Source organism: Acipenser ruthenus, chromosome 11 (genome assembly GCF_902713425.1).
Source record: "Acipenser ruthenus chromosome 11, fAciRut3.2 maternal haplotype, whole genome shotgun sequence".
Taxonomy (NCBI): Eukaryota; Metazoa; Chordata; class Actinopteri; order Acipenseriformes; family Acipenseridae; genus Acipenser; species Acipenser ruthenus.
Window position 1 is genome coordinate 20,251,148 of NC_081199.1, and position 24,039 is coordinate 20,275,186.

The window sequence follows — 24,039 nt, forward strand, 5'->3', positions numbered from 1 at the left end:
AGTCCTGCTGGGGCTCAGATATGTCACACAAGTTTCTCCAACTTGATTAGGACATTCTTCAGCTATTGCGAGTACCCAAATGTGAGAATATAAATCTACAGATTTTAGTATCCCAGTGAAGGGAGCATGTTTGCAAATTCCCCACCATCACAACAACTGCTAACATCTCTTAAAGCATTTCAGGTGGCACCTTCCTATTTTCAATTATTCGAAAACTCCTTGAGTCAAATCTAACGGCACATTCCCTGTGACCTGAGATGCTTGAGATTGTCTCGCGAATTCTAAGCAGAACAGCCTTCCTCATTCCATTCAAATCAATTGACAATGTGACTCGAAGCAAGTTCAAAGCCAGGTAAAAGCAAATTTTGAGAAGAAAAATACAAATGGTAACTCAGTAATAGACTAACAGAACCATTCAGAAGGATTGCAAACACCATACAACTGGCAGGGGAATGTGGGAAGGGGAAAGCAATTACAATGGCATTTGAAGCTACTTACCTGTAATTGCCTTTGTTTTTTTAAAAGGAAATATTTTTATAAAACTGAGAAAAAAAAAGAAAAAAAAAACAGGAAAACAACCTGAGAATTCTTACAAGTGACTTCATTAAAGGCTGGAGTAAACACATTGAAAAGATGCCCCTGTGTCTTTCTCAATCTGCTGTTCCTTAAATGGAAAGGAGGGAGGAGTAGTGGTGTGGTGGTGTTGGTTTCACAAAAAAATAAGATTATTTCACAATTTGGCAGCAAGTCTATAAACATTCTGCAAAAAATAAAAGAAAAGTAGGCTGTTCCAAATTCCTGCATGTATTGCTTTCAAGTTTGCGTGCCTGAATTTGTTTCTTTTCTCTTTTGCAGCCACCATGAAGAAGAACAATGTGGGCTGGCTCAGGGAGAAGCCAGGGACTTTCGGAGGGGACGGACAGAGCGTGCCTCAGACTAACGGAACCAGCTTCTCTGAAGGGGACCTCCTGCTCCAGGTAAATCCGGGAATAGGCCTGATTGTAAACAAAGCTATCTCTGTTTGCAAGCCTTGCTTTTAGCTAGTGCTTTATTTGGAGGGTAGTTTGTTCCCACCCCTTCCATGGCTTCTATAAAAACAGTGGTATAAAATAAAAACATGTAATAAAGCCTTATGGCTGAGGCCCACTTTTCACCCTACACACACACCGAGACAGACACAGAACTGAATTTTTAAGCGCTGTTGCACACTTTTGTTATTTACAAACAAAATAAACAAAAACAAAAACGTAACTCCTTTTCGGAGCACTACCTAAACTTTCTCCATCACTAAAAATAAGCCGTTTACCAGCAAAACAAACAAAAACACTTTCCACAAACGCAGTACCTTGTTCAGGTCTCTTCAGCAGCTGGCTCATACTTCTTCAGCCAATCTGCCTATGGCTGCTACTCTCTCAGCAGCAGCCCTGACTGCAGGTTTTCTCTTGCCTTTATGCAGGCTCAATTGGGTTCAGGTGCTTCTGATTTCCCCTACAGTCCAGTGGCATTCTCAGAGTTGTAGTCCTGAAGCTTGGACCTTGGACCCCTCCTTTCTCCCCCTACTCTGCCACAAACATATAAAAACAAACCATTCCAATGTACATGATCCTGGGCATAGTTTGATACATTACTGCAACATGTGTGTAATACTGTATGTGTACATGTGGCAAATTGGTTTGCAGTGCTCAGGTGTAGATGTGATGCAATTCTTAAGCAGATGACAGACAACAAAGTTCACGGTCCAAACAATCCTTGGTTTCTTTTTATAATCCGGGTCATTTGGCGACCGTAAATAATAATCCCTGGCAATACACAGCAATGTGTACTGCACAGTGAAACCTCAGGGTTCAGTCACGAAATAATAAACATAGTATAAACACACAGCGAACACAAACACGATCACAAGTCCAGAGTGAGTGCTAACGTGCAAGTGGTGAAATACAATTTAGCACAATTGGATCGACAAAACAAACAAACACTAAACACTCACGGTTGGTTTACAGTCCTTCGCAACCATAACAAAAGAGCAGTTTGCTCAGCTTCATCCACTTTTGTACTTTCAGCCACGCCCCCTTGGTTAGCGAGTGCAATCGTTTTTCCTCCAATCCGCGATTGCCACATCGCCTCCCGTCTGGGGCGATGACTTGGTGTACCGTAGCTCCGCCCCCTTTCTAGATGGCCGACTTCCACCTTTCCCTGGAATAAATTGCCAGACCATCCAGTCCGGGGCACACTGTTCCCTTTACACAGCGCCCTCACAGGTCGGGAGGTTGATTTATAACCAAGGTTCATTTTTTCTTTATCACAGTACAGCATTTCATTTTATATTGACTATGAAACCAATTAGCTGACCCTGTACACTAAGGAAAACATCTAGAGTTTACCTGCATATTTTTGACAATGGTTAAAGGTGTATGCACACCTTATACAGTATATGCTGTTGTTTTTGGCAGCAGTGCAAAGTCAAAGGATCCCTCCCTCCTGTTAATAGTAGGCAGCGCTGGAAGTGCATTGTTTATAGGGAACGAGGTCCTCTGCGTGACTGGAAGTGCTATTCTTTCCTACTTGTTGACATGTTTAACACCCGAACAAAGGAACCACTGATTGCAAGGGATGTTTACCCAATACATCTCACTTTATGTTTTATTGCCATTGTTTTATTTATTATTATTATTATTTATTTCTTAGCAGACGCCCTTATCCAGGGCGACTTACAGTCGTAAACAAAAAAAATACATTTCAAGAATCACAGTACAAGTTTTAATACAATTAAGCGCAAGATAAAATACAATGACTTCAGTTCTAGTAAGTACAAGTATATTACAAAATCCGAATCAATATCGGAGCAGATAAGTGTCAGTGATAGTTACATCAGGATACGATTAAATGCAAAATACTACAGATTGAATAACACTTGTGGCAGATTACAGTACAGTACTCTAAAGTACAGGATTAAATGCAATAAAATAGGGAGCAGATAAGTGCAAGTAAAGCGCATTAAGGAAGAGTGATAAAGTGTCCAGAGGGAAAAGAGGAGTTCTACAGGTGCTGTCTGAAGAGGTGAGTCTTGAGGAGGCGTCGGAAGGTGGTTAGGGACTGGGCAGTCCTGACATCCGTAGGAAGGTCGTTCCACTACTGCGGGGCGAGGGTGGAGAAGGAGCAGGCTCTGGAGGCAGGGGAGCATAGAGGAGGTACAGTCTTCTATGCAGGCAGAGCGGAGAGGTCGGGTGGGGGTGTAGGGAGAGATGAGGGTCTGGAGGTAGCTGGGTGCAGTCTGGTCAAGGCATCTGTAGGCGAGTACAAGAGCCTTGAACTGGATGCGAGCGGTGATCGGGAGCCAGTGGAGCGAGCGGAGTAGTGGAGTAGCGTGGGCGAAGCGAGGCAGAGAGAACACCAGGCGGGCAGCAGAGTTCTGGATGAGCTGGAGCGGACGGGTGGCGGACGCAGGGAGGCCAGCCAGGAGGGAGTTGCAGTAGTCTAGGCGGGAGAGTACCAGGGCCTGGACAAGGAGCTGGGTGGCGTAGTTGGTGAGGAAGGGTCGGATTCTTCATATGTTGCTCAGGAAGAATCGGCAAGTGCGTGCCAGAGTGGAGATGTGTTGGGAATACGAGAGGCAGGGGTCCAGGGTGATTCAGAGGTTCTTAGCTGAGGAGGAGGGAGAGAGTGTGGTAGATTCCAGAGGAATGGAGATAGAGAGATCAGAGGAGGGGGAGGAGGAGGAGAGAAAGAAAAGGGGATGGTGGAGTCAGAGGGGGGAAGGAGAGGAAAATCTGAGCATCATCAGCATAGAAATGTATGAGAAACCATAGGATGCGATGAGGGGGCCCAGGGAGTGAGTGTAGAGAGAGAACAGGAGGGGACCCAAGACTGACCCTTGGGGGACTCCTGTTGAGAGAGGGCTAGGTGTGGAGGTTGCTCCACGCCAGGTTACTTGGTAAGTGCGGTTGGAGAGGTACGAGGAGAACCAGGCCAGAGCAGTGCCAGAGATTCCCAGGTCAGTGAGAGAGGATAGTAGAATAGAGTGATCAACAGTGTCAAAGGCAGCAGAGAGGTCGAGGAGAATTAGAACAGAGGAGAGAGAGGCAGCTCGGGCAGAGTTTAGTGAGTTAGTGACAGACAGGAGAGCAGTTTCAGTGGAGTGAGCAGTGCGGAAACCAGATTGGAGAGGGTCGAGCAGAGAGCTGGCGGTGTACTGCCCACTCCAGGGTTTTGGAGAGGAAGGGTAGGAGGGAGACAGGGCGGTAGCTCTGGAGGGAGGTGGGGTCGAGGGTAGGTTTTTTGAGGAGGGGAGTGATAGAGGCTTGTTTGAAGGCAGAGGGAAAGAGACCAGAAAGGAGAGAGGTGTTGAGAAGGGAGGAGATGAAGGGAAGTAGAGCAGGAGCAGCAGCTTGAAAGAAGTGAGTGGGAGGGGGTACAGGGCACACGTGGTGGGTTTGTGGCCCTGGAGCAGGGAGGAGAGGTCAGAGTCAGACCTGACTAGTAGATGGCGTCTTCCAGAGCGCTGCTAGGTTTGGATCTTTTCCAACAGCCTCTCGACGCAGGCCTCCCCTCGCTGGACTCCCACAGCTAGACTCCAGGCTCTTTTGTTGTGAGGCTCTTCGGTTGGCTGCCGCTTCGTGCTGGCGCACAAATAGCCTAACTGACTAATATAACAACTAGGTGCTAAAAGCTATCTGCCTCAGACTCTGGTTACCTGTAGACTGACCACTAGTAGATTCACTCAGCTTAAGTAGCCTCCACCCTCACTCGGTAAGGGAACTGGTAACAGCTTTATACAGGTACTTTATTTGCAGATTTAAGTTATGTTTTCAGTAATATGTCTAATGTCTGAGAACCAATAGGCCTAAGTCCTTTCCCTCTTGTAAAATTCTCTTTTGGACCCAGTCTTTTTGGGGTGCTTCAAAAAAGACCATGTTCATGTTCGTGATAAATGACTGTATTAAAAAGATATTGTGTAGAGGAAACCAATGCATAAATTACATTTGAAATAAAATAAAATAAAACATATTGTACAGAAGTGTGCCATTCAGCCTGGGGCCTCTCTGGCGAGACTGCTGATTGGGGGGGGGGGGGTTCTGATGTAGACTAATGGGGCTCAGTTCAATTTTTCAGATTTCAAATGTATTTATTTAACCAGGACAGAACCCTTGAGATATACATCTAATTTTCAAAGGGGTTCCTGGCAAGAGAAAGCAGCAAGAAATAAGATTATAAAATCAAAAAATGATTCAAACAGGACAAAAGCAGTTCAAACAATCATAAAACAGTGATACAGATAAAAGCATACAAACGTAAAACTATTTCATATAAAAGTAAAATAATCTCAGTTCATACCACCTAACTCATGTAACTTGTGACCTGAGCAGCCATATTATGAAACATTTACCACAGTAAATTTACATAGTCATTTTGTAATTTCTCCATGCTTTTCCCATTGGTTTTACTATTCACATACCATAGTTCACCATGGTTTGCCATGTTTTGTTTTTTTTTAATTAGGCTTTATCATTTCTTTAAAATGTTTTCACTGTGCTTTATCACACTTTGTTATGCTCTTACTATGGGGACATTTTCTAAGGGCAGACCCAGGCCTCCAGAGGTGAAAATCCTGGGAATCTAGTTAATTAACTTGCTACGTAAACTAGCCTCTCCACCTCATCGGTTCTGTTTCACTACTTGTTAAATTGTCTCTCAACCTTTTTTTTCCATCACCAGTATTTTATTTGCTGGTATGTAGTTTACATTTTTATATTCTAAGCTGTATCTGGCCTATTGTACATGCAAGCTATTGGAAAACAATAGGATGCCATTGCACACAAATAAAAATATGCAGAGAGCATTTATATTTACATTATAATGTTGTTTGTTGTCTGTTTAAAATGCATGGTGGTTCTTTCTGGTTTCTGACGTATTGTGCCTTTGTTTTTTTGCAGGCTCTGAATGGCTTTGTCTTGGTAGTCACAGCAGAAGGATATGTTTTCTATTCGTCACCTACCATACAGGATTATCTTGGCTTTCACCAGGTTAGTAACACAAGACTGCTGGGGCAGGGTCAAATGAAGTGCTATAACAAAATAGATTCCCTGCATCTTAGCTACAATACCCACAATTCATTGAAAGCCAAAGCGAATCAATTGTAACTTTCTGTCTTACATTTAACAAACAACCTCTGACTCTTTTTCAGGAAATAATGTATTTCATAGTGATTAACAGTCAATGTGAAAGATGAAACGGGCCTTTGATCTGGTGCAAAGCTATCCTATTTTAATACTATAGAAAGAAAGCGTCTCATCTGTGAGACAAAGCTTAATTATAACTTCAAATACATAAAAGAGGGGTTTCAAACAAGCTCTTGTTTTGAGTTTATATAATTGGGGCTTTAATTAAATTTCTTTAAACTAGAAAAACCTGCTTGCTCAGGAACAAAGTGAAGGACTGAATGTTGAAATAACAATAGCAAAAGAATACTAAGGAAATTGACACACACAGAAATATACAGAGAGGCTAAAACACACACAGACACACTCACAGACTAACACACTCAGACTGACACACACAGAAACATGCATGCACTCAAACACACATACAGACACACTCACAGACTGACACACACACACAGAAACACAGAGAGTGAGACCCACAGACTGATACAGACAGAAACATAAACAAACTGACACATACACACAAATACAAACAGACTGACACATATAAACACACACACACAGACTGACACACATAAACACTCACAGAGACTGACACACACAGAAACACACAGCAACTGACGCACACAGACACACACATATGGACACAGACAAACAAACTGACACACAGAGAAACACAGACAGACTGACACACACAGCAACTGACACACACACACAGAAACACACACAGAGACTGGCACACACAGACTGACACACACAGCAACTGACACAAACAGAAAAGCACACAAAGTGACACACAGAGACACGCACACAAACTGACACATATAGAAGGACACAGCAACTGACACAGACACCCAAAAACACACAGCAACTGACACACACACACGCACACACAGACTGACACATACAGAAACACACACAGAGACTGACACACACACAAACACACAGAGAGACTGATGCACACACACACAGACACACTCACAGTGGTAATTAGTCTTATATTACCGTGTTAAGACTGTAAGGGACCACAGGCTACATTCCATTCTTATGAATGGTTTGAGAATGATTTCCCCCTACCTGGGGTATTGTATTTAATAGGATAGAATCTATATTTTATTTGTTTATGTCCCTAGTGTCTTAGATACCTGGGAGAATATTCTTTGCATTTGTGTAAAAAAGTGCTTCCTTCTAGGGATGTCACGGTATACCAGTTTCACGGTATACCGTGGTATAGATTGCCACAGTTTTGAACCTGCAATCATTTTTCTATACCATAGTTACTTAGTTCACGGTTTACCATGATATGCAAAAGTAGTTCACATGTTTTTGTCTCTACCAGCTCCTAATTGCGCTGCCGTTTAAACTGCATGGTGTTCAGCACAGGAAACAGTTGTGTTGAAACTAAACAAGCAAAACAAAATGTCAAATAGTAAGCAACTTCGTACAAGTAACGAAAGTGACCTCTTTTCCCTGCAAAACCGATAAAATCATCCATCTCGGGATATTATGGGTATGAAAAATTCGAAGAGGGCTTTGTCATTGAGGATGGAAAACTGGTGTGCAGAGCATGCAGGATTCAGGTAACACAGCTAGAGGTGGAATATATCCAACCTCTTCACCCACACACGAGAGTATCACCAATCCCTGTATAGTGAAGCTCAGGTATGGACATTATTAGTATACTCTTAATAATTATAATTAAAATTAAATTCAAATACACTTTGTTTTGTGTAAACGTAATAGATGCTGCTTGCAAACTCTGTACAGTAAGCTTGCAGGAGCACGTTGTGGCCATGTAATTAACTGCAGCTAACTAACTTGGTCAAAACAGATTTAAAAGTGGCAGGTCCATGAACATTATCCGTCACATTTCTTTTTCTTTTGCCATTTAATGTAAAGTTGATGAGTTAATCAAATGTATTAATAAAGTATCACCAATACAGAACAGATGGACAGTTCACTATGGATTATAAATAGTAAATTCAGAGGCGATCTGAAAACTTGCATAGCCAGTACATAATATAACTCTTTATTTAACATTATTTATAGCAGTATCACATTTCTCAACTGAAATTCTGCACACAATATGTTTCAAATTCAAACTGATGGAAAATATTTTGATTTTCTCAATACGTTTTGTAGGAAAACTGTAACTACAGTAAGATCACTTAAATAAGCAGCTTAACATAGCTGTTTTAAAACAGAAAGCTTAATGTTAAAAGTAACCACTTATTTTGTAATCAATAAAAATATTACTGGACCAATGTGCATTTCTTTAGTAGGCATTTTAAAAATGTATTTTAAAAAATGACATTATACCGTGATATGACGACAAGCATGGTATATTTTTTTGACGCTTATCATACCGTCAAAATGTAATACTGTGACATCTCTACTTCCTTCCGTCTAAACCTAACATAGCATTTAAGCCCTCTCGTCGTACTCTCTGTGCTAAATTTGAAGCAGTGATTTGAATTAACTTTATTTAAAATTTTATAAACTTCAAATAAGTCCCCTTTTTCTGTTTTCAAGGCTGAAGAGATGTCATTCTTTGAACCTTTCCTCATAGCTTGTGCCACTAACTCTTGGGAGCAGCATGGTATTTGTTTAATGTATAATACCAGCATGGTATTTGTTTATTGTATAACTTTGACACACATTCGGACACACACAGAAATAGAAACACCCACACACAGACACACACACTGTTACTGAAACGTTAAAAATGTCCTTTTAGCCCAAGGGCTACAACGACTACGGTGGGCCAACTTGGAACCACTGATGCAGGCTGACCACAATTGTAAATACACAAACAGTAATGGTATTGTTTATCATACACTATGGGCTCTGTTTTATTTTACTCCATGCAGGAGGAAGGAAGGAAAAAGTTACAGTCACTTAGCAATTGTGTGCGTATGGGGCCTGGTTTTCACAAATTGATAAAGAGGGTTTATTGAGAAGTTTGAGTAAATAAATGTATTCATTCAAGTTACACAGAAGTTTTACTCTACAAGCTTGTGCAGGGAAGGTTACATTACATTGAGGCCGTGACTGAGATCCAAATGAGCTTTGCAAAGTATATCAATCAATTTTTCATCAATTTTATTTTATATAGCGCCTTTCGTAGTGGACCACCATCACAAAGCACTTTACAAGATGCAGTAACAATAAGTAAATCAATAATACTTTAAATACCTAGAAATGCATAATACATGCTATACAGTTTTAAAAAAAGACATAATACATGATAGTAGCAGTAGTAGTATAACTAAACTAAACTTATGGAGAGTTACAAAAAGATCTAAACTTTTTGTATTATTATTGTTTACCCTTGTTTTTCTACCCGCTTCTGAATGCCCTGTTTGTTTAGGATAGCTGATTGCAATAAATGTAATTACTGGGAGACATGCAAAGCTGGAGTATGCCAGGGATTTTCAAAAAATTACATAAAAAATACATTTTTGGTTTTGGTTCAAATAATCCTCTTAAATACAGAATTGATAATGGAATGAATAGAAGATACACCATGGCGATTCATACTACTGTAGTTACAGTATCCCATGAATAAGCATAACTACAGTAACACTGCCATCCTCATGAGTACATTAACCACAGCACTCAACGAGCGTTCATGGAGCATTCTGTTTATATAACTAGTCTAATGCAGTATATGGAACAGAAAGCATGTGTAAACCTGTATTTCAATTCTGAGAATTACTTTCCTTAGATCCAGCTCTGCATCTCTGTGTAATTTGGAACAGTGTGCTTCGCCCAGTCATTGGGTTTGTATAAATGCAAGATACACTCCAAAATTAGATACACTGAAAAAAGTTTTTTTTACCCCTATTTTCTCCCCAGTTTGGAATGCCCAATTGTTATTTGTATCCCAGTTCACTACTGCACCCCACTGGCGACTGCCAATCTGTCATTTTTCGCACTGCGGATCAACAGCGACTCCAGCAGACCTATAGTGCCAGAGGACAACACAGATCTGATGGCTCCACTGCAGAACCGCAGGCGCCCTATCGGCCACAGGGGTCACTGGTGCACGGAGAACCGTGGATTCCCCTGCCGACCTAAGCCTTCCCTCCCCGGGCGGCGCTCGGCCAATTGTGTGCTGCCCCTAGGAACCCCCGGTCATGGTCGGCAGTGACATAGCCTGGATTTGAACCTGCGATCTTCAGGCTATAGTGCACATCCTGCACTCCACGCAGAGCGTCTTTACTGGAGGCTCCACTCGGGAGCCCCCATTGAAAAAAGTTTTAAAAACGTTGGCTCACAGAAAGGAAAAATAATATCATGAAACAATAATGTCAAACAGGAAAATTGCATTTCAGTAGTTTTGGCTGATTATATTATTTTATGAATATTAAACCTGAATATATAAACAGAATGTTCCACAAACACTAAGGGGTTTGTTTTATATTAATCAACAGTGGGAGAAGGAAAAGGTCACAGTCAAAATGACCAACATTAAACCTAAATCTGTTTTCATTTGAGAAATCAAATTTAGAGTTGTCATGCAAGTTGATAGTTCATCAAATACAGCTGCTGTGTTTGTGCAATGCAGTTTTATTGGAATGTGTTATTTAGGAGGGCCAGTGCTTCTCAGCAGTATGTATTTGCTGCTCATGTGTTGGTACTCCCTGCTCTTGGCAAACTAAAACATGACAGAGTTCTGCCACACAAGGTGCTCTATCTTCTGGGCTTAGTTTCCTTTTAGCCATCTGAAGGCAGTTTGGTGGAATGTCAGCCCCTCTGAAAGGCACCTAACCCACAACCTGTCGAGGCAGGACAAGAAGCGAGGCTCTCGTTACATGAACTTGTTTAATTTGGCTCTGAAACGGGGCTCTGGCCAATTTGGTCGACAGACCAAGCGGGCCCATTTCGAAAGCTTTAGAAAAAGCATTATTACAATTAGTCATGCGATGTCTGCCACGCCAAAAAAATAAAAAGAAGGTGGCGGCGTGTTGTGGAAGTCTCCAAGGTCCGGATGCTTTGTGTAGAGGTGTGCAGTAAAGAAGGTGGTGGCGTGTTGTGGAAGTCTCCAGGGTCCGGATGCTTTGTGTAGAGGTGTGCAGTAAAGAAGGTGGCGGCGTGTTGTGGAAGTCTCCAGGGTCCGGATGCTTTGTGTAGAGGTGTGCAGTAAAGAAGGTGGCGGCGTGTTGTGGAAGTCTCCAGGGTACGGATGCTTTGTGTAGAGGTGTGCAGTAAAGCTAGAAGATAAGGTACCCATTCTTTAATGTGAAACAGTAACTATCAACAGTACTAACAAATATCCAGAATACGAAAGGTAAATCTGCGAGAGGAATGACATGATTGTAATTGTATAAAACTAGCAAGAAACAGCTTAAGTTAAAAGACAACCTAGTCACATTATTTGACTGGAACGTGGAAGGCTGTTCAGTCCTGACACTTCTCCTAAAGCTAGGTAAAGGCAGATTTGGAGAAAAATTATAATAACTCAGAACCACTGAGAATGATTGCAAACACCATAAAATAGTAAGGGGATTGCAAATGTGCAGTTTAATTTACATTTCTCTAGCTTAAATGCTGCATTTATAAAACTTGGCCATAGCTGGTTTTACCACAGAGTGATTTAGCATGTGTAACAGGCAGAGACTGGCTGTCATAAAACAGTCAAGCAACAACAATCAAGTATGGTTAAGTAGCAACAGTTAACATTGTACTTTCTAGTTTCCTTTACAACAAAACAGTATCATATATTGGAGCTTTTGTAGTATTAATACACAAGTTTCCATAGTCATTTCATGTTACTAGTTGCCAGTTGCCTAGCCTAGTTGATTCATACCATTGCTAATACAGACTGCTGATTTCCAGATAGACTCAACACTTGCTGTTCTGTCTAGTTTACAACCCACCTCAGTTTTGCATGAGCACTTCAACCAGCGTACAAATCTGAAGCAAGCATGTCCGCTGAAGGGTAGTCAGAAACTACAGCTTTGGCCAAAAGTTTTGCATCACCAAGAATTTTTGCATAATTAAAAGAAAAATAATAATTATGAACATCATTTAGATCTTTTATTTAACATGTAATCAAAGAAACTGTAAAATGATTTCGCAAAAGTCTGCCGGAATTTTTTTTAAGTATATGAAAAACTACAAAGTGGTGTGTAATTCAATATGTTAACGTAACATGATTCAGCAGGTTTCATTCGACTTTATGAAGCAACATTTGTTATTTATATAGGGTGATATAAAACTTTTGGATATAGCTGTAGAGTGGCTTCAGTGAGAAAAATTTAGATTAAAAAGAAACAAACAAAAAGAAAATAAGAGGAGAAAATAAACACAGGAAAACGTATTCACTGATATTGCCTGGAGGCCCCCTGAAATTATGTTGTGATTACAACATGGCTCACTGCTGTAAGAATCAATTTCCTAAATACTGCAGACGTATATAACAGTATATCAGAACTATTTGTGAGCTGTAGGATATTAAGAGGGCTCAGGTGCGTCCTCATACATACTGCACAGGGAGAGTACATACAGTATGGTGGCAGGCTGAATGGAAAATTGAACTACAGAAAACATTAAAAAACATGGTAAACTATGGTAAATGCATGGTATAACCACGGGAAAAGCATGGGGAAATCTGCTAAATAACCTTGGTAAACTCTGATAAGTGTAGTCCATAGAACAACAATCTAATATCCATTGTTTTTCTTGTGTTTTCTCCCCGCAGTCTGACGTGGTCCATCAGAGTGTGTTTGAGCTGATCCATACAGACGACCGGGCTATGTTCCGGCGCCAGCTTCACTTCGCCCTCAATCCTAACTCATTTGAATCTGAGCAGGGCACGGAACGTGAGTTTTCTGAGGAGATTGCTCCTTTTTCCCACACAGTAGAGATAGACGAAGACACCCTACCACAGCAAAAGCAATCTCAGAACGGCAGCATATTCTGTTACAGCCCTTCAGTACATTTCCATGCACTTAGTATTCCACATATTGTGTTTACTTTGGTGGTGTGCTGAAGACTGAGCAATGGTAATTAGTGCAGAATGGGAGGAAATCCTTTGTAAATAAATGCAGTTTAATGTATAATGTCTTGTGGAAGTGTTCCACTCGTTCTCAGGCAGGCATTTTGAACTCTAATTTTATATTATTAAATATTGTATGGGCTTGAGCACTCGCTGGTCCATCATTTATTGCGTGCAATGCAGATGTTCAGATATAGCACTAAAGAGTTCTTCTGTTTCCTTGTTCCCTTTCAAGTACGAAATGTAACCATTACCGCATGGGTATTTACTTCTTAAAGACCCGAAACCTGAATAAGATATATCAGAAGCTGCTTGCAAAATCTGTGACGCACTCATTGCCCACCGCCGAGGACATAAAAAGACTGCGTGCACAGATTTATTTTTGCATTTTTCTTTGTAGTAGTTTTTAAAAAATGAATTACAAGTATATTGTGCACTATTGTGCACAGCCTGTTGTTTGTTTCGTCCCGCAGCGGCCTTGTGCCCCGCATGAAGCCAGCGGCTTAAGTCGCTCCTTCCCAGGGATCAAGCAACATAAGTTGGCTGACTTTGTGCTCCCCCGAGGCTGCATAGCTCCGGCTGGAGTTAAATTCAATTCTCGTTTTAAATTACAACACATTTATTTTGTGAACTGTAATTGTGTCATTACTGTTTTCTGTGGAGGACATTTTTCTCCTGTTGTATTTTCTGTGAAATACGCACTCAGCTGCTGTGCTCAACGAAGATACTCGCTTTGGTTGAGATTGCTTGCAGTCTAACCCACAGTATCTTGGTGCTGTTTTGGTGACTTGTGGCAAAATGGCTTGTAGTGCGCAGGTGTAGAGGTGATGCAGTGCTCAAACAACGACAACAGTGTTCACGGTCTGAACACTTCTTTAATTTTTTTCACGGTTTGGCACCGTTAAATAATAATGCTGGCAACTACACAGCAATGTGTAGTTGCACTGCTAAGCAAAATAGGGTTTCAGTCCCGAAATAATAATACAAGAATACAGGCACGGCTCCACGTCCTTTCTCATGGTGCTCCAGTGCTGGTTGTGAACACACAGTTATTTCATGACTAGTGCAGTATTTGGAATCCAGGTTGTAATGCTGGCTGGAACAGCGTCAGCTCCCGGCTGTTAGCCGTCTACTAACTACAAATCAACAGTGATTAACAAAACAAATACGGTTTTGTTTTATGGTTCTTTCAGCGCTCCGTTTCCTAACCATAACAAAGGAACAGATCGCTCGGCCACACACCCTGATATACCTTCAGTCACGTCCCCATTTTTAGTGAGTGCAATCACGTCTCCTCCAATCCATGACTGACACATCGCCTACCGCAGTAGGCGCTGACTTCTAGTATTGTGGCTTTTTGGATGGCCAACTTCCGACTGACCCTGGAATGAACTGTCAAACCATCCAGTCCGGGGCACACACTTTCCTGTTATACCATGCCCTCACAGGTCAAGAGGGAGATTGTTGACTCGGATTCATTCGCTCTCTGTCACATGAATGCTGTTGCATCACCATTGAAAAGGCTGTTAGTACCTCTAATAAGCAGGCTTCCCTCAGTCTTGTGTGTGGTACTGACTGAGTGGTTTTGCCAGTGGCTTGTACACAGGGGTGTGCACAAGGGGGGGGGGGGGCAAGCAGGAGCACTGACCCCTCCAATAATCATCTCCAAAATATTGATTTCTGCTTATCAATGTGTTGCGTTTGCACTTTCTGTCGCTGACACTCACAAACTGAACGTATTTCTTCATAAGATGCAGTTATGGATGCGCGTGTACTCGGTTTGCACACGTTCCCCCATATCGTGCAGTTAAGGACTGGCTTGTGTGTCCTCTTAATGTTTGAGTCCAGCTGCAGTAGTACAATTAGTGGAAAAGCACACATTTTTTAAATTATGCTGTTTTATGCTAAACTGAAAACCTGAAAAAACTGTTACTATACTAATGGGAAAGCACTTGTGAAGCTGAATCAAGAATTTCAATGCAGAGTTCCTGAAATGCAGTACGATTTATTTGTACACCACCGCCTATTTTAACGCTCAGGAATCGGACAATGCAATGCCTTTGCCAGAACTCATGAAGGTCTGTAAAGAACACGATCTGCGACTTCTGTATCCTGATGTATTCAACCTATTGGTGCTTTTGGCCACGCTACCTGTTATAGTTGCAACTGCAGAACGAATGTGTCAGTGTTAAAAAGCTCCACAGCGTATGGACTTTCATTGAAATGGCGAGTGTAATGCTATTTATTCATATAACCATATCAACACATGCACACACACGCAATGACCTTTGAATACACTGGAACTTGTTTATATATATATGTATATATATATATATGTGTGAACAGGCTGGCTGCAGGGGTGACGTCAGGCCAGAAAGGAACACACAGACAGGCAGTACTGGCAGGTGAAACTGAGACGCTGTGGCACTCAGTGTGTTTCATTGTAAAAATAAAAGGTTTAAACAGAAAATAACAAACACTTTGACAAACCAAAAAGGCCCTTTTGCCAAACAAACAAACAGACGATAAAAAATAACAAGCATCGTGCTGGTTTATAAGCCAGCACGTTTTAACAATTGTTATTTTAGTTTTTTAAATCTTTTACCTCCTCTCCATACCCGTTCTCCTCTCAACGAACACACAAACCCCGAGTGAGTAAAACGTGCATCTATATATACTGTTGTGCCAGGATTCAATTACTAATTAATTATTCACTTGAATCCCAGCATGTAAACTAATTTGTGCAATCCCGTGCTCACATACTTTATCTGCACGTGAAGTGATTCTGCAATCCCTGTGCCTAAATACAACTATATATTTTAAACCACTAAGCTACACAGACCCATTTATATCCCGTGCACCAATACCGATACACCAACATTAACACACCACACGCAACACATAACACATAACACACACATGGCACAGTATGCAATAAGACCCAGCAGGGTTTCCGTATATATTCAGTGTATATGGACACCCTGAAGGGCATTATGGCATTTATAATCCAGGTCAAACAGTGGATTTGAAGAAAAAAAAAAAACATTTATCATGTTACGGGCAAAATTTTTTTTTTTTTTTTATGCCTACCGTCCAATACTGTAAATTCTGTGAGCCAGCGCAGTGATTTAGAATATGTAACAAGGTCCAACTGTCCGTATCCTCCAAGATATATATATATATATATATATATATATATATATATATATATATATATATATATATACACAACCATTCCACCATGCTGTAACATTATTAACTCTGTATTAGCCTCTTATGCATTTGCAAAAAAAAAGTAATTTCGCAGCCATTTAACATTTAATGGACATAAGATTCAAAGTATCACAATAGTATCGAATATCATGATACTGCGCATGGTATTGTATCTTTACTCCCTAAATGAGGTATCGCAGAACACTAGTCAAGCCTTGTCTAAGCAGAGGCTGTCTAAATGGATAGCAGACACAGTGAACTGGTCAACTTGCTCCCTCCAGAAAAGCTCACTGCCCATTCCACCAGCAGCATGGCAACTTCGTGGGCTTTATTCCAGAGTACACCTGTCAAGGACATTTAAAATCCAGCGATGTGTGCTACTGCCCATACCTTCACTAGGTTCTACAGACTGAATGTCGTGGATCCTCAAAACCCTGGCTTTGGAACTAGAGTGTTAAGGGTGGCTTCTCAGTCGACCCATACAACACAGGCATAGTGAGTTTCTCCATCATTTTTTTGGCCCGAGCTACTTGTTACTGGGGTTCCATATGGTAACGCACAAGGCAGCCTCTCTGCTTAGCCTTGTTAGCATTCCAGTCGTTCTGCAATCTTGCCTTGCGATGGCTTTGGTACAATTACCCATGCAGTAATGGTTACATTTTGTACTTGAAAGGGAACGTTAGGTTATTTTTGTAACCCTGGTTCCCTGAAATAGAAATGTAACCATTAACCTTCACACAGTTTTTAAAAAAACTGCACACAGTTTTTTTATGTCCTAGGAGGTATGCCATGAATGTGTCTCAGGCTTTGTAAGCAGCTTTGATATATGTTATTGAGGTTTCCAGTCTTTAAGAGGTAAACACCCATGCGGTAATGGTTACATTTCTATTTCAGGGAACCAGGGTTATGACAATAACCTAACGTTGCTAATCATTACCTGTATTGTAGGTGTAACTCATTCCAGTTGTCATGCTGTAGACCATGTCACCTATGACATAGGTAACAGGAAGCAGCTGTTATATAACTATATGTTGTGTAATTCAAATATTTACATATAAATAAACATAACATGAAATTGTTTTTTAATAATGTTTATTATAGACCGCTCAGGATTTTTCAGACAACCACAGCGCACGTTTCACAACACATAATAAAAGTTTGGGAATGAGACAAGGTCATTCGGCCCATCAAGGCTCGTCCCTTCTTAGCACACCATTCTTCCCTCCTGGGGGAGAAACCCAATTCATGACATCAGCTACGCCACTTTCAGTTTTTACATCAGCAAGGTTGACATCACCTGCTTTAGAAAAATCGTATGACCGTATTCTCTTCATCAACCTTTTCCCTCTTTTCAATTAAATTGACAATGGACTAAATAAAGGAGGCTAATGATTAGAAAACAAATATAGCTGGATTTTTTAAAACTTGTATTAATCATAAAGCAGCATATAATAGATGTATAAGACTGTGAGTGTCTATGTGGGTTTTGTCAGCACTCGCAGCTCGTAAACAGACCTAGGCTATCAATAACCCTATAATAAAGTCCTGATGAAAATGCATGTTTGTTTTTTGTGTTGAAGTCATGCAAAGTGGCAGCAATAGCACCGGGCTTTCCAACATTGTGAACTATGACCCCCAACTCATTCCACCTGAAAACTCATCCTTCCTGGAGAGAAGCTTCTGCTGCCGCTTCCGCTGTCTCCTTGACAACTCTTCTGGCTTTCTGGTGAGTGGTTTTAATGGGTCCAGAACAATTTCTTCCCTGACAATGCGTCCTACCGACAATTCGGCTCTGCGACAATTTGTCGGGTCATCAAATATCAGTAGATGAAATCAGCATTATATCAGCATTATATCAGCATATAACTTATACTTACCATATAAATCTTTTTATAGGTCGCACTGGCGTAAAAGTTGCTCCCCCCTTTTTGAGACTTAAATTTTAGGAAAACACCTTTTTTGTGTTTAAAATACTTTTTTTACAATTGATTTTTTTTCCTACATGCTCAACACTGATAAAGAAAGAAATATACACAGTTTTAGTTTCAAAATAACCCTTGTATACAATATTTTATTCCATTAACAATTTTACAGTGTAGTTTTTCGTTTTCTGCTAGAAACTGTTCCGTTTTTCAAAATGTCTAAAATTTAAAAATAATTAACAATGTAAAATTATAGTTATACATCCCACATCACAGCTGTATTAACCTACCAGTATATTATTTTAGCTCATCAAGTACCCAAACAAGTTCAAGAACATACCTTATTTGCTTTACTGAACATTTCTTTCCAAAACCACACTTAGTCAATAGTTCCCACTGCATTGGCTTTTACACATTCATTGTATTAATTCAAATTTAACAGAAAAGTATTAAACAGTGCTGCTTCATTAATTAAAAAGCAAAACAAAAAACACAATAAACTAAACAGTGCACCATGTAATAACCAGTAAACAAAACATTTTAGTGTTGCATATGGCACAGTACAATTTCATTCAATTTCCAGCTGTACAAATACATTTATTTTGTTTTGTTAATCAGAACCATAACCAGACACATACTTTACAAGTATTATAAGTTTGTCTTTGTTTCGTCTCCAGTCACATACTGTTTTTTCAGCATTGCAATTCACATTTATTTCAGCAAATTCAACAATGCGCAATTTCAAACCTGTTGAGTAGCATTTTCGTTTTTTCTGTCTGTCCTACTTTATTCAATCTCAAAGCCACCTGCATTATTATAGCATTGCAGTTACAACAAAACAGAAGACTTGGCTTTCTAACCAATAGCTGTTTGCTACGGACCTGGTCCGACATCGCAATTTTCCCTTTCCGGTCCGATGTTGGACCCTGTCCGACATCATCAAAAAGACATAAAACACAGATCTCTAGTCGTTTTTTCTCTGGAAAAAGCCGAGAAAACCATTCAATGGCCGAGTGAGACCGATAGGAGCCGAGAGAAGCCAAAAAAAAAAAAGCGTATCTGAGGAATACAGATAGCCCCGGCACCACAGAGATAACACGGACATTAACAAACAAGATAGCTGCTTCTGCAGCCAGCTCTCAAAGAATATCACAGACTTTGCAGAGCTTTTTTTAGATGTTATAGTAATAAAATAATGACTTGGATCACATTATTGAGGAGTTTGGTGATAAAACGAGTGATCAGGAGATGATTTATCGGTATGCATTACTATGAAGAGGTATGTGAAAAATACAGCGAACAAGGGGTGGGGCGGGGCTGGAGATGCAGTACTGAGTGTCGTGTTGATATGTAGTGCCTTTTAAACCTGTTTTACTGTAAAGAAAAATACTTTTAAACAGCGCTGAATAAATGGACCGCAAAGGGTTAATTAGGTTTTGATTAATGCTTGCGTGAGCTGCTGAAGTGGCTGCACCAATTCTAAATGAATGAGTGGTGTAAAATTGAGGAGGGAGACCTGCTTCTGAAATGAGATTGGAGAGATGGGTAGCGAACCAATGCCTGGTGATGATATTTCTGGAGCAATCGATAAACGGGATCTGGGTAAATGAAAGGTTTTTTGGTTGTTAGGAACTTGGAAAGAGCTGAGTAGGTACAGAGAGGGGAGTCCACCTTCGATAGCTGGATGAATTGACCCTGGAGGAGCTGGTCTGTCTTAGATGATCTCAGGAACAGAATGAAATGATGGTCTGGAACCAGGGAGAGGTTGCAGGAATGGATGCATATGGTTGGAAAACTGGAGGATGGGGGAACAGTGAATTCTGAACATCTTAAGAATATGAAGAGGGCTCCCGAGTGGCGCATCCAGTAAAGGTGCTCCTCGCAGGATGTGCCCTATGGCCTGGAGATCGCTGGTTCGAATCCAGGCTATGTCACAGCTGACCGTGACCGAGAGTTCCTAGGGGGCGGCGCACAATTGGCTGAGCGCTGCCCGGGTAGGGAGGGCTTAGGTCGGCAGGGGAATCCACGGCTCACCGCGCATCAGCGACCCCTGTGGCCGATAGGGCGCCTGTGGCTCTGCAGCGGAGCCGCCAGATCTGTGTTGTCCTCCGGCACTATAGGTCTGGTAGCATTGCTGTGGATCTGCAGTGCGAAAAATGACGGCTTGGAAGGAGCACGTTTCGGAGGACGCGTGTTTCAGCCTCCGTTTCCTGAGTCGGCGGGGGGGTTGCGAGCGGTGAGCCGGGGATACAGATAAAATTGGGCATGCTAAATTGGGGTGAAAACCGGGGTAAAAATAATTGGCGACGACTAAATTAAAAAAAAAAAAAAAAAAAAAAAAGAATATGAAGAAAGCAGTTAGGCACATGGCTTCCAAGACTATGTTGTCGAAAGGATTAAAAATCCCTGATCGGAGAATTGAAACTAAAGCAGGCAGCAGTGTGGAGTAGTGGTTAGGGCTCTGGACTCTTGACTGCAGGGTCGTGGGTTCAGTCCCTGGTTGGGGACACTGTTGCTGTACCCTTGAGCAAGGTACTTTACCTAGATTGCTCCAGTAATAACCCAACTGTATAAATGGGTAATTGTATGTAAAAAAGTAATGTGATATCTGTATAATGTGAAATAATGTATAATGTGATATCTTGTAACAATTGTAAGTCGCCCTGGATAGGCTAAAAAATTAATAATAATAATAATAATAATAATAATAATAATAATAATAATAATAATAATAATAATAATAAAGCATTGAGGATATTGGTAGTTATAGGGAGTCTGGAGGGGGATGCGGGGGAAGGCTCTTGGTAATTCCTTGGAGAGTCAGACGAACTGCTGGGATGGAGAGGAGGGTCGGCAAGGGGATAGACATACTACGGAAGTGTTATTGGATTCCTGAAATGTAAGATTTTATAGATGATGGGGCGAGTGTGAACTATAAAGGCTACGATCCAGTTTTCATTGAAATGGGTGGTGGATATCCTGTTCTGAGCGCAGAAGGTGGAATATTTTGCCCAGCCTGTCGAGTAAGAAGAATGAGTAGATTGGGGAAAGAGCTGCTGACATATAATTTCTGGCTGAATGGAGATTGGAGACGGTAGAATTCAGTTGAAGATGAGCTGATGGAACTATGGGACTTGAAGGGGAACCAGAGCTGCTGTTGGAACCAGGCTGCGAAACTTAGATATCTGAAAATGAGACAAAGCATCGGCTGCATTATTATATATAACTGGCTAGCTTCGAACTTAACTGTATCCAGTGTGATTCCGAGAAATTCTAGACGAGTCACAGGGCCAATGGTTTTCTCTTCGGAAAGGGGAACGCCTACTGAAGAAAGTAGTTCGGAGATTGGAGATTGCTTGAGCGGGGGAATCTGAAGGGGGGATACAAGGAGAAAATCGTTGAGGAGATGGGGCAGGAAAGGCACTCGGTATGTGTTGAGCAGGATCCAACAGTGGACTTCAGACAGAGTATCGAAAATCTTAAGGCTGCTATGGCAGCCAAAGGCGAGTTGGGTTGCAAAGTAATATTTCCCTTGCCAGCAGATTCTGAACAAGTGGTGGAGGGAGGGATGGAAAGGCATTACTTTAAAGCCATCTGAAATGTCGGCTTTTGCTAGCCATGCGTTGCATCTTGCTGCTTTGATGGATTTGATGGTGTCTGAAACTGTGACGTAGTGAAGGGAGAATTCGTCATGGGGGATTAGATTGTTAAGACTGGAAGTGGAACTGCCTTTTGGGGCTGAGAGATTGATTGTTAAGCATTTTTTCCCTGATATTTTGCGGGTTGCTATTCTGACGGGACTAATCCTGAAGCAGGGGAATGGTGGAGCTGCAAAGGGGCCGGACATGAATCCTTTGTCTACTTCAGATTGGATTAGAGATTCAGTGATTCTGGGCTCTAAAAAAGCAGAACGAAGATTTATGGGGTAGAGGGAAGTATGGAAAAGCCGGTGGAGAAGCCGAACTGGAGACCATTGATTAGATAAGATAGAAATTGATTGGATGATGTTGGAGAGCGATAGCTAGAGCTGGGATGTTGATGGGAGTGTATACTGGGAGGAGTTTTGATTGATTGTCATTTGCGAGATACTGGGCAGATGGATTTTGCATGAGCGTCACCGCAATAGCTGAATACATCTTGATCCGGAGAATGAGATGAGGCGGCCATATTTATATTTGGATTGAGGGCTGTGGAATGGAGGGTTGGAAGAGTGAATTGGAGCTGAGATGCGGCTGAAGACACTGGGGGGGTGGGGGGTGGGGGGTGGTGGCGGCGGGAGATGTCCTGGGGGGAGCTGATACTGCTGCTTTTGGGCATAAATGGGTTGAGTGTGTGGTAGATGCACACACTCTGCAAGCATTAGCTCTGAATCCGCAAAAGATGCGGTTGAACAGGTCGATATCGGGGGAAGACCGTGTTACACCGTGTAACAATTTTTTTTTTTTTTTGGTTCCTCGGTAGTAAGTGTTATTTCCTAATTGCTTATGCGTCAAAAGTATAGAAAATGGCTATTATTCCCCACAAACTTTGCTTTTGTGACCAGGACAGTGATATTTTGAAATTTACCTATTTACAATGAGAAAACGGGCGAATTTGGGTCTTTTCGTTCACATAAAGTCAGAAAAAAACAACATATGAATCCAAATTAACATGTATTTATACTAAAGTAATACAAAAATGACTACAAAAGATTTAGAAGTGAGTAGTTTTTCGAGATTTACGATTATACTGTAAATCACTTTCACGAATCAGCCCCCAAATGTAGTCTCCCATCATGTTCTCGTTATACTGTCCTTGGTAGTGGTGTTCAAAGTCCAGTATATCCTGGTGGAAGCGCTCGCCTTGCTCCTCCTGCCGACTGCTTATCTAGAGCTCTGACAAATTGTTTCATAAGGCCCAATTTGATGTGCAGTGGTGGCATCAGCACGTTCCGGGGGTCCCAGCCGTACTCATCATACTTCAAGGCGTCCAGCAAGGTCTTGATGCTGTTGTAATCCTCTTTGAGGTGCACCGAGTGAGCCAGGGGAAGAGACGGGTACTTGTTACCATTATGGAGCAGCACGGCTTTGAGGCTCCTGGATGAGCTGTCAATGAAGGACAGTATAACAAGAAAATGATGGGAGACTACATTTGGGGGCTGATTCGTGAAAGTGATTTACAGTATAATCGTAAATCTCGAAAAACTACTCACTTCTAAATCTTTTGTAGTCATTTTTGTATTACTTTAGTATAAATACATGTTAATTTGGATTCATATGTTGTTTTTTTCTGACTTTATTTGAACAAAAAGACACAAATTTGCCCGTTTTCTCATTGGAAATAGGTAAATTTCAAAATATCACTGTCCTGGTCACAAAAGCAAAGTTTGTGGGGAATAATAGCCATTTTCTATACTTTTGAGGCATAAGCAATTAGGAAATAACACTTACTACCCAGGAACAAAAATTGTGTTACATAGTGTATCAGTGGCTAATACAATGGCTGCTTTGGCCAAGAAGGCTTTGTGGTACTCATAAAAACATGGTACCCCCATATCTCACTGATAATTCAGTAATGTAAAACAAATTCTGATCCAACTCTTGTCTGCAATGGGGGTAAGAAGAGCAAAGCACCTCTCTGAAAATGGAAAAAGATAAAACAAATTATTCCAGGGACAGGTTTTTTAGCAGACGGGGGTCACAAGATTTAAGTGTAACAGATAGGTCATCACAGCTGACAACTCTATGATCAATAAATTCAGATG

The 24,039-nt window shown here is 41.2% G+C and overlaps 1 protein-coding gene across 1 annotated transcript in view; it reads left to right on the forward strand.

The window, feature by feature from the left end:
- Window positions 1–24,039, forward strand: part of LOC117426642 (aryl hydrocarbon receptor-like) — a 145,412-nt gene that overhangs the window by 106,311 nt on the left and 15,062 nt on the right. Inside the window, exons 3-6 of the mRNA XM_034044455.3 lie at window positions 856–977; window positions 5,931–6,020; window positions 12,865–12,985; window positions 17,955–18,100. Of these exons, the coding sequence (XP_033900346.1) occupies window positions 856–977; window positions 5,931–6,020; window positions 12,865–12,985; window positions 17,955–18,100 (479 nt within the window). The remainder of the gene's footprint in view (window positions 1–855; window positions 978–5,930; window positions 6,021–12,864; window positions 12,986–17,954; window positions 18,101–24,039) is intronic.